The 11,813-nt window shown below is 54.2% G+C and overlaps 1 protein-coding gene across 1 annotated transcript in view; it reads left to right on the top strand.

The window, feature by feature from the left end:
* Nucleotides 1–2,008: 2,008 nt before the first annotated feature.
* LOC309676013 (relaxin receptor 1-like) overlaps nt 2,009–11,813 on the top strand; it is a gene marked incomplete at both ends in the record, with an annotated part of 40,530 nt that continues 30,725 nt past the window's right edge. The window contains 4 exons of the mRNA XM_082488456.1: nt 2,009–2,039; nt 2,092–2,181; nt 2,791–3,134; nt 3,391–3,532. Of these exons, the coding sequence (XP_082344582.1) occupies nt 2,009–2,039; nt 2,092–2,181; nt 2,791–3,134; nt 3,391–3,532 (607 nt within the window). The remainder of the gene's footprint in view (nt 2,040–2,091; nt 2,182–2,790; nt 3,135–3,390; nt 3,533–11,813) is intronic.

Below are 11,813 nucleotides of genomic sequence, written 5' to 3'. Positions count from 1 at the left end.
GGAATTTTGTGAGTGAGCATAAAGGATCTTTCCCCTTCTCTTAGAAGGATTTTTTTTCCTTCTTTCACCAGCTGTGGACGATCACCTTCTCTTCATGTTCTCGACTACACAGCCCCTGCAGACTGAGGATGCTTCCCGGGTGAGTGTCCTGGCCCCTCGCTGCTACTCAACCTTCTCCACTTTCATTTCCTGCTGCAGAAAGGTTCAGGTATTTCCTGTAGCCACTTCAAATTTCCTTGAGGGTTTCTTCATTTCATCCTCAGTGGGATGGCCTGAGAGAAGGACGGTAGGAGTCGTGCAGAATGGGGTTCGCGGGAAGTCTTTGTACTAATCAACATTTCTTGGCTAATTTTTCCACTGGCTTTTCCACTCTGAGCAGCCCGCCCCTCCTTGCAGATCAGACTAGATAGTTACATATGGTCCCTCCTGGTTTTGAAAATCAGTGAATGCAATTCCATCTGCAAGTGAGTCTAATATTACTGCTGTCAGATCTTCCCCACTCCTGGACTGCAGCTCCTGCCAGAGACTGTCCGTACCACAGCAGCTGCCGCTGGGGCTTCGTTGGAACATACAGAGAGAACGAGCCCGTGGTGGATACTTTTAGCTATAGATGAAAAGTCATCTCTGAGGTACTTGCTCTTCTGTAAACTCATTTGCCATAACTCCTCCAGAGGACCTGGAGCAGGTTGCTGTGGTTTGCCTTTGTAGCAAAACAGAGAAGAGGTGGAAGAAAACACACACACACATTTTACCTTTATCTGCCCCTATCCCAGAGGAGCCTGCAAACTGCTCTCCACTCCAGAGGGGCCCTGTGACAGAGCTGAGCACCCTAACCGGGCCAGCAGCATCCCCCGAAGGCCAGGCAGTGCAGGCTGGGCAGACCTGTGCAGCCTCTCTGCCAGGTGCTGTGGTGAGGAGGGGAAGGGGTGATGCTCAGGGTGAAGTGAGATGTCTGACAGATGCCAAAGCCAGTTTTGGAGACTAGCATTGCCACGGCTGGGATACGAAGGCAGAGGAGCCTTACAGCAGAATCTGCTGTAAAACATATGTCCTTTGGTTTCAGAGCCTTGAGGAGCAGCTATGGACTTGAGTCCTCAGGGATTACCAAGATTTTTAAGATGTATTTAAACTCCTGTGTTGGGAGATTGTCTGGAGCTGATGTCAGGCTATCACACAACACCCACCTCTCTTGCACAAGCCCCACACACAGCACCTTGGGGACGTGCCAGCAAGCTGCTCCTCCTCTGGCACAGGAGCAGGCTCCCCTGGAGCTGCCACTGCCCCAGGCCCCAGTATGGTCCTTGCTGGGCACTTGCTAATGCAGGCTGTGCCCTTCAGAGCTGGCTGCTGCTCTCTCCTGTCTGACCCTGTCCCAGGGACTCACACTGGGGTTAGAGGCTCATGCTCGGTCAGCTCGTCAGCTCATGCTGAGCAGGTCCGGCAACTTCTCCAAGCCAGGCCAGATGCTCCTGCAAGCTGGGCAGTGAGTCATCGAGCAGCAGCAGAAAGCAGTCTCCTTCTGTCTCTCCAGCCCTACATATTGCAGCCCAGGAAGGTGGGAGAAAAAGACAAAAATATATCAACAACCAGAGCCTGTACAAATGTGGCGCTAGCTGCAAAATCTAGGATTTGTTTTTCCTTATCTGCTGTAAGATCGGTCATAACCTCTGCTGGGAGCCTCCTCCCAGTTTGGTCAGAGGAGGCAGACCTTTCCTGTCCCACCATGGGGTCAATGGCTCCTTCCCCGCCTCCCGTGCTGCTCTGGTGCACGCGTCCCCAAGAGGGGAGCCAGCTCTCTGCAAAGCCAGAGCATCCTGCTGTGGCCATCTCCGCATCACGCTTGCCAAAAGAGCCTTCCCAAACACCCCGATATCTGTCTCCAAATGTAAACAGACACTTCCATGGAAAACCCGCAGCTCAGCTCAAACAGCGGGTCAGGGATGTTTGCTGAAAACCTGGTTTCTGAGCCCAGAGAGAACCCGTGAAGCCCAAAGGGTCTCAGTTCCCCATGTTTGCACACAACGAAGCCGTTTCTTATGGTAATTTGTGCTTCAGTAAACGTGAAATAAAATTCATTCTGCCCTTTCCCAGCTGGCGTCATCACCATTTCCCTCTGTTTATCCCATCATAACCATTGCCCCGGCAACCGTAGCGTGGCCCAGGAGGGGATGCTGGCTGCAGGTGGGGCGAGCGCTGGCTCCATGCCCCCGAAACAAAGATCCCACTTTCACATGAGCATCTCCAGTGGCTGGAGGGAGGCTGAGAAGCAAACAGGAGATGGGAGCAAAAAGGCTTCTGAAGAGGATGCTCTTGGCAGTGGCAGACGCCGGCACCCCAGGCAGCACCTATGAGCTTGGGCTTTGGAGGTGTCTGCCCCGGCAAACCTGCAGACATGGGCATCCCCACGGCCTAGCTGCAGCTCTGGGAAGGAGCCAAACAAAAAACACAGCTTGGAAGGGAGGGAGTTTGGGTGCAGTTTGGAGACCCGGTCCTGGTGCGGGCTCATCTCTGCTCCTGCTCTCCCACCTGGCTGGGACCTGTCCTCTCTCTGTGCCTCCCACCTGCCCCATCAAGTATTGGGCTCATCCCTTCGAAACCATAGTCAGGAGTCCATCTTCAGCAGTTTTTTTTTTTTTTTCCCCTTTTAACCCTGTACCAATTTGATTTCGAAACTCGCTTTACAAATGAATTCACGACCCTCTGGTGAGCCCCCAGACCTCTCCTGCTAAGCGGAGCGGCACAGCCCGTGGGTCTCTCTCGTCTCCATCCTCTTCTGCTGAATTGCACAAGATCCCGGATCCCTGTACAGGAGAGATTCCCCGCAGGACACGGCCCGGCGCAGCGCCCGGACGCGCCTCCTGCGGTCTCCGCCTGCCCCCCCGCGGCGGCAGCCGGCACGCGCGCCCGCACCCGCGCCGGCACCCACGCACGCCCGGACCCACACCCGCACCCACGGCCGGACCCACACTCACCCCGAGCCCACGCCCGGACCAACGCCGGACCCACACACGCACCCCGAGCACACGCTCAGACCCACGCCGGGACCCACCCACGCCCGGACCCACGCCCGGACCCACCCACGCCCGGACCCACGCCGGGACCCACACACAGCCGAACACGCGGGCAAAGAGCCGGTGACTTCTGCCACCGCAGCATCCCACGCAGCGCTGGGGTGCACCCCCCGGTTCCCACGCTGCAGCGGCAGCGGCTGGGGGGACCCTAACGGGGACGTGGAGGCGGGGGGGTGGGGGGGGTGGGGGCAGGACTCAGCTGTTTTATGTCTCGTTGCATCCACTAGTTTAAATGACATTAACCCTTAGGTGTGCAAGCAGTTCCGGTGTTCTGGGTAGTTATCCCGGAGGGTTTTCCAAAGATTTTGCCCCTGTACAGTGGGAAAATGGGGTGCCTGCCTCAGCAAGGTGGGGTCGAGGAGCCGGGCAGGTACACATCAGCCGCCTTAACTCCATACGGGGAAAATACCAGGACACGTTCTCCCAACAGTGTGTAAGCAGTGAGAAGATAACAAGGCAAGGTAAGCAGTCAACATGGATTTCTCAAGAAAAAAATCATGTCAAACCAATCTCGCATTTCTTTTTATGACACAGCAACAGCCTTATGGATAGAGAGAAGCAGGAGTTGTCCTATATTTTGTCTTTAGTGCCTTTTGATGTTGTCTCTCATGGCACACTCATATGCATGGGAGAGAAAAAATGAAACGATTATGAACTGGGTGCTCCCTGCCCGAAACCTGCACTAACAGAGAAGTTATCTGGTGTCCCTGTCAGGCTGCAAGCATGCATGGAGCAGGGTTTCGGAAGGGCTGGCTCTGGGCTCATGCATTCATTAACAGCTTGGTTGAGAGAATAAGAGTCTGCCTATTTATTTTGCATATATGATGGAGCAAGAAGGACACAGGGATAGGATTTGAATTTGAAATGATCTTGAGAAATAGGAGAAATGGTCTTGGGGGAAAAGTGAAGCACAGTTCAACAGGAGTAGATGAAGTTCTGCCCTTAGGAATAATCAAGTGCACAGAAGCAGGAGGGGGACTGACTGGCCAGGCTGGCTTGGAGAATTGCAGTGGGCCTCAAGCTGAGCATGAGTCCACCATGCCACCCTGGGAGAGAAAATCAAAAGTTACCTGGGCTGCCTAGACAGCAGCAGCATTTTTGAGACACATGGAGTACAGGCTGTCCTCCCCTTTGTCCTGGAGGTGTGTCAGGAAGAGCAGTTTGGAGCATGGCAATTAAAGAAACGTGGGAGAAGGCCAGAGCAGAAGGATGAGATGGATCAGAAGGAAACACTGAACCGCTGGGGAGATTTACTTGAGAGAGGAGACTGGAAAGGGGACATAATCATCTTCAAAGACATAAGCTTTGGGGCTTTAAACCAACCTGACATCAACGCAGCTCCTTTAACTTCAGCTATTCGTGTCAATGTGGATGAGACGGGTCCTATCAGTGTTGAAAACGGGACCTTCAGGAGGCCTCCAGATCTGCCCTCAGCCAAGCCTGGCCCTGCAGGCTGCTGTCATGTCCCCGTGCCCCACACTCTGGGAAGTCTGTGGGCACCACAGCCCCACTGCCACGTACCCAGGAAGGACACAAAGACTGGTCTAGCAGTCAAGGGAGGGGTTTGAATGCCGGGGTCCCCAGGGGACCCTTGTGCAAGGCTCTCAGTTGGCACAGTCATCAAACAAAGATTAAATAGCCAAGTAAAGTTGCTTTGCCTCTTATCAAAGAGCTGTTGCTCTCCCCTCTGCTTGCAATGACTCATGCTCTGCTAGAGCACTTTCCCCAGCCTCATCTGGGATGTATTACAGCCATGGACCCCACTCCCTTTCCTTACAGATGTGGATTCTCCTGGAATGTCTGCCTCCTCCTCCTCATCTCTAGTGTTTCTCCTTCTCAGGTGTCCCCCTCCCCAGCTAACAAAGGAGTCTCCTAAGCGGTGCTCCCCTTGGCTGGTGCCCCGCTCCCGGGAGCCCCTGGTAACACGTGCCCTGGAGCCAGTGCTGGTTCTGCCGCTCGCTGCCGCCTGGGCTGTGTCATTGTGTCCCTTCCCTGGACGTTTCCTCAGGGGGACTCCCCAGGTGTGACTTCGCACACCGTGGGCGAAAGGGTGGATGGGAGCAGGCTGGGCCATGCTGTCAGCCCACCTGGAGGCTGCTCCTGCAAGGAGCTGTACCTGGAAGTGGGCGTTTGTCCCATGAACAGCAGAGCTGGAGTGGAAAGCTAAACCATCCTGGCAAGAGTGAGAAGCAGCCAGGAGACAATCTGGAATGTGACAAGCCTCTGTCATCATATGCATGAAAGGAGAGAGAATTTTTGCCACCAGCTGTGATGCTCAGGTACATGAGAGGTGAGGGACCACCTGTGGTCCCACCTGGAGGGGAGCGGGAAACTAACTCTCCCTGCAGTGACCATCCGCTGCAGTCATTTCTGCTTTGACACAGCAGCCCAACCATCTGGAAAGAGGATGCTCTTCAAAGACTCCCCCTTTTTCAGAAAGCAACAAGGGCTGTCCATGCACGTTCCTGCCCGCTGGCCCCAGCTCTGCCTGTGTAGGTTCTCCTACAGGTTTCAGAGCCATCCTCCTCTCCTGGGCTAGTTTAATTCTGACCTGCAGAGGGGAGGGAAGAAGACATTCAAATTCAAGGTAGTGAGCACAGATTCATTGGATCTTCATTATGAGCTGCCAGCTGACATTTCAAAGGGGGTGATCACATACCCCTCTGTTTAGTGAGGTTTAATTTAACTGTCTCAGAAGCCCATATGTCTTTCAGGGCCTGGGACAGTGGTGACTCAAGGAGGCGGCAGAGCTAAATCAGATGCCAAATACTGATTCCTCTGCGCATCCCCAGGGACTGACAACTAGAGTTACTCTCACCATCTGTCTTCCCGCATGCAGCCTCTGGAGAAGATGCACGCTCTTTCAGCTAACAGTGAAGACAGCAAAAGGACAAATGTTTTCATTTCCAAGTGTATGGATTTTCTGTTCAGGTATTTTGGGAATGAGCTGCATCAGGGTAATGTGTTTTGTTCATCTCCGTAATGGGACGTAGCTGCTGCGCTTTGCTGTAGTAACAGGTGGTGCACCATGCCCATGCTTTACTGCACATCAAGGATGGCTGCACCGAATCCTCCACATCCCCTGCCCAGGGTGTCTTTCAGGGAGGTGTGTTTGTGCTTTGAGATCCTCGGAGATCAAAATATGTAAAAGATTGTATTTATTGTTGCGTGTGCTCTCACACTTACACCAGGCAGGCTTGGAGACTGAATGGATTGGCCAGAGACTTGAAACATATGATAAAAGCATTTTCTTTCTAGATAGAACACATCGTCATGGGAGCGAGTCCGGTATTAATAAACCATCAATTAGCAGCCAAGGTTGTTGTGTTAACTCAAAAGTAATGAGGTCGTTGTGAATCACTGGGAGTCTGGGACAGGGGGGTAGAAACCAGCTTGTAAAAAAACTAGATTAGGCCAAAACCTGGAACGGAACCCTTTTCTTTCTTTATGGTTGAAACTATTTAACAGTTTATATTCTTCACTTTAGTTTTCCATTTAACCCTTCCAAGAAAATGGGAGGGGAAACCCCAGGTACCGCAGAAACCATCCCGGCCCAGGGGGGATGCAGGAGCTGGCAGAGGCAGGGGGGCTCGGGCAGGTCTGGTTTCTACACCCCCAGGCAAAGCCAAGGTGGGGGGAACAGTGCCCTGCCCCAGATCTGCAGGGACTTGTCCCCGAACTGCCCGCGGACAGGGCTGTTGGTGATGCTGCTGTGCTGGAGGACCTGGGTTGGGAGGAAGGGCGGGTTGTGAGCTCTGCCATCCTGCCTGATCTTGAACAGCAGGAGGCAGCTGAGGCTGGGGCTGGGGCCACCTTCCCATTCTCCCCAGCTGCTTATCTCTACTGCAGCGGTTCCCAAAGGCTTTTTGTTCCTCCAGGGGCACTCGGTGGCCAGGGCACCCACGAAATTTGGGGAAAACACCCATTTGCAGAAGTTTTCCAGGCTACAGGTGTCTGGGGACTTTGCAGAAATAGCTCGGTGGCGGGGTGACATCTGAGTCAGACTAAGTTCTCACAGAGAAAGGGAGCTGTGGTGGGAAAAACCTTTCTCCTAAGCTTTGCATATTCATTTATTATTATTAACAGGCTAATCCAGTGCCCCTCCCTACACTCTGACAACCTCAATACCCATCTGCACTTTGAATTACCTTTTTCCCTGCAAAGCCTGGCTCTTCAGACCACCCACAGTATTGCCAACAACTCCTTCTCATCCCCCTGCCCTTGCTGTCTCCCAGGGAGCTCCCTTCACGCATCACCCTGGGGTGCCAAATTCAGCTGGGAGCAAAACCCCAGCTGCAAACACTCCTGTGCTTTCGAGGATCTTATCCCCAAATGCTGACAATCCACCCCGAGCTTCTCTCTGCTTCTTAGTCTCCACAGTGTGCCACTGCCACACTCTTCTGCAGCTCTTCTTCCCGTTCTCACTTTCTGGCAGGTTTTCTTCATCTTCCCCATCCATCCACCCTGGACCTCTCTTCCTCAGTGCCCGCAGATGTGTGAGAGCATCCCTGTTTGGTCAGGCATGCCTGGCAAGGTGGCACCTCATCTTCCTCCCATCCTGCCGGCAGGGGAGCCACCTCTTGCCCTGCAACAAGCCCTGGTCTTCCTGAGGGCAAGTCCAGGTCCCTGACCTTCTCCTGCACCAATCCCAGCGGCTCTGTTCCCCATGCCAGCACTGCCACATTCTCTAAAACACTAACAACTTGGCTCACTTCAAACAGCGGCTTTCCCTCCCCTGGCAGACCTTTATCCACGCTCAAAGGGGTCTCAATATGCTTTCCTTCAGGTGGCCACGTTCCAACATGCACCCCAACACCCCCACGTATTTAGTTGTGCCACCAATGACAGCCACAAATGGCACAGGCACTGCCAGCCCCAGCAGAGGCCTGCAGCCAGGAGCATCCCAAGGGGTTGGCTAAAGCTCACAAAGGCTGCTGGAAAGGCATTGCCCATCAGCTCTCAGACCTCAGGAACCCCCTGTCTTTGTTTCAGAAATGCTCACTGGTAACCCCAGAGCAGCGGAGGTTAATCCATCTTCTTGGGGGTGGAAACTGAAACAGGAAAAGGAATATATAAGCTCTTCCAAATTGTGAGAGGCAACAAACCCCTTGGATCAAGGATTCACAAATGCCCCACTCGGACCATCAATGTTTTATTCAGTGCTAATTTGCAAGTCTTTGCATTCCAGATGATACTGAAATTACTCTAGTTTCCAACAATGGTAAAACCAGGGTTTAGGCAGACCTGGAGGAAGCTCATCTGCTTCCCAGCCAGCTTGGCTCCCACAGCATTTCTCAGAAGAGCAGAGAACAATTCTGCAAAGAATGAGCTGAAAAGTGACATATTTGCCCTCCTTTGTTTCCACTTCCATCAGCTGAAATCTTCCCCTCCTCTAATTCCTGAAAGGCTCTCATTGTAATTAACTTCACAGGAACATGTGAGCAACACGATGCGGCAAGTTCCTCAGCAGCGGAGCAGCCAAGCAGATAGATCTGCCGCGACTGTGCTTTAGTAACACCCGTCCTCACGGCCGGCATCTGCCTGGCAGGAGCCCGGGCACGGAGCAGGGCTGCTGCCCCCTTCTCCGCCGTGTCCCCCTGCCTGACAGACACGGGCCCATGGCAGCCGCAGCCCCCAGGGCGCCCGCCCGGACCCCAGAGCCCGCAGGGTTCGTGCCCTCGGCTGCCCCCGGGGTGTTGTTTGTTGCAGGTACGCTTTTTATTGGATTTTGTTAAATTAAACATATGATCCCATATTATCTGACCCAGCTTGGAAATCTCCCGGGCACGAGTAAGCTCTGCTGTCTCAGCTTTTCATTTACATGTTTATTTACTGCCTTTCAGATCACCCGGTTTGCACTGTGCAGCCTCTGATGAATAAATAACCAGTGCCCTTGTAGGCCAGATTGATTAAATGTATTTAATTAATGAGCCCGGCTCCCCCTGAGGACTCTCCCAACTAAAATACTGAAACCAGCCTTTTGTATATGACACCGCCAGGACCCATTGATTTGCAGCAATATGAAAGAGGAATAACTTAGTAACTTCATTGATGCCATGACAAGGACATCCCCGAGGACAGGGAAAGGCTGTCGAGGGGTTGGGTCACAAGTGGTTCACACATGGCTTGCTCCCCCTTACCGTTTGGCCACTCTATGCCTGTGAAGGTCTTTATTTCTGGTGTCTGGCTGTCCTCCCCTTGCTGGCTGTACCTGCGCGGCTGGAGGGACTGGGAGGTGGGGAACCAGCGCTGCCGGATTGCTCCCAATGGGCATCGGGGCACTGGAAACAACAGGGAAAGAACAATTGTCCTCCAAGGGAAAAACTAATCTGCTGCATTTCAGAAGGTGCTTATTGCTTTGCTCAGGTCAATAAATAGCGGTTCAGGGGAACAGGCAATGCAGGGCCGCTGAAAGACGTACAGGGGCATTGCCGGAAGCCAGGGGAGACATGCTGGAGGAAGGCTCACAGTCCATCTGAAACTACCAGGGGAAAAGGCATGGAGGAAAGACTTCAGCGTGGGCTCACCATCAGAATAATTTTAACTTGTTTTCTAAAAGGCGACGGTGGCACAGCCAGACCAGGGCTGGCTGACGGGGCCGGCTGAAGGCAGCCGTGCCTCTGCGGTTGTGCAAAGCAGAGTCTGCAGGAGGGGGCTACTGAGCCACATGTGCAAATGAAGCAGCATGAAGGTGCCAGGGAACGAGGGGAAGGGGAACCACGGGACAGCCCTGTGGCATGTGTTTGTGCTCACATATGCCAGGGAGGAAAATCTCCTCCAAAGGGGAAAGCCCAGCCTGGTGTGGATCAACACCACTGCCTGCTATCTGCCCACAGAGCTCGGAGGGTAAGCGCTTTCCAGGCAGCAGGCAGGGGAGGCAGATGGTGCCCCAGACGTCAGATCTGAGGACCCAGGTCCCATCACGAGCAGAAAACCCAGAGATGAGCACTGCACAGAGCAGCAATTCAGGCGGAGGCAGCACTAGTTTTAAGGACAGGGGCGTTTATAGAGATGGTGCTGACTGGAGTCAGTGATGGGCTCCAGGGAGGGTGGTAGGCAGCAGGCAGGATGAGGAAAAGGGGACAGGGAGGGGTTCTGGCCCTGCGCTTTTTGCTGACAGATGCCTGACCTGCAAAAGCTCACAAGCTGCCTTTCCAAAATCCGCCCCTGAATCTTCTGCCCTAATTCTCCATTAGCAAATGCAATGACAGGCAGATGTTAAGAGCTCCTCCGGGCCACTCCTCACCAGGCGTGTTGCTGAGACATCACGATCCAGGGCTCAAAACCTGCTCTGAGCAGCTCTGTGCACAGACCCGCAGTGATTTGTACCGGGGGACAGGAGTTGCTGAGCTGTCACTCCCACGGGACGCTGTGCCCAGCTTCTGGGGACAGCAGGGCTGCAGTGGGCTGGAGACCAGGGGACTGCAGGGATGCTGCAAGAGGGTGGCAGGGCTTTGCCAGGGGAAGCATAACGTTACCCCGAGAGGAGACAACTGGGGCTGTTCCTCACCAAGGTCAAAGATGGAGGTGTGCAGGAGAGGGGAAGCTGGGGCAGGACTGAGGAGCCCACGCTGGGCTGGGACAGGGAGAGCTGCCCAGGGCCAGCCTCAGCAGCCGTGTGCTGTGGAGCACGTAGCTAAAGGGGACAGATCGGCTTCTGCTCGTGGGTGTGCGGTCAGGGTGTTCAAGCCAGCTGCCTGCCCGCTCCCCAGCTTTCCCTGTTTGAAGGCAGATGGCAGGCCCCGCCAGCACCTCACCCTGCCGCAGACCTTGCCCTGCCAGGCTCAGCAGCATCCCAGAGAAGACGCCGCATGGGTTTATTAATTAGTCCATTAAATTATTGCTGAAGCTAATTGGGACCCGCACGTTCTCCCTCCAGCTCCCTCCCCACCGGCCAGCAGCTCAGGCAGGAAGACACAGCATTACAAAGGATCAGTAGCGTGCAGCTAATTAGCTGCTGTTGGATGCCGTTGGGAGCATCCAATGCCAAGCGTGCCGCATGTCCGCCGTGCTGCCTGACACAGACGTCTGCCAGGCTCATCTCGGTGACGATCATCAGGTTTTAATTAGTCTCAAACACGATTCCTGTCACAAACACTCTGCTGGGGGTTGTTTGTTTTAATTTGATCAGGGACAGGCAAAGAGTGGGGGAAGAAGGAAGGTAATTAAATTTGACTAAAAATCTTGGAATGCCATTAAAGCTGATGTCCTCATTTGCATAATCCGCTACCCGCAGCGCCCAAAACTTCCACCAGCTTATTTTGACTACTTCTCCCCCCCGCCCCGAGAAGAGGCGGTCCCGCCGCCCCTAGGTGGCACTGCCCGTCCGCGGAACCTGCGCGGAGCCCCGCGGGGCTCGGATGTGCGGGGGGGAACGGAGGACGGGGACGTGCGGGGGCGATGGCAGCGAGAGGAGACGGGGAAAGGAAAAACAGTCCTGGCTTGCTTTTAGCAAATTGGGGAGCTGCAGGTGAGGTGGTTAAAATGCCAACACCTGAGTTAAGTGGTTAAAATGCCAACATCTGGGTTAAGTGGTTAAAACGGCAACATCTGGGTGGTTTCTCCTCCCGAGCCTGCGGCTTACTGAGGATAAGAGCTCAGGAGCAGCCTGGCATGGATGCCTGAGTGAGGAGCAGTATAGTGCCAGGTCACGCTGTGGGTGAGACACCAGGAACAGAGGCAGAGCAGCAAGGCTGGGGGGCTTGCCAGCACGGCAAACACAGCTGGCTGTGACTCCACATC

The sequence above is a fragment of the Vanellus vanellus genome, assembly GCF_965231255.1.
Source record: "Vanellus vanellus genome assembly, chromosome: 10".
Lineage (NCBI taxonomy): Eukaryota > Metazoa > Chordata > Aves > Charadriiformes > Charadriidae > Vanellus > Vanellus vanellus.
The sequence above is the reverse complement of the archived record's forward strand: the minus strand, read 5'-3'. Positions and strand labels throughout refer to the sequence as shown.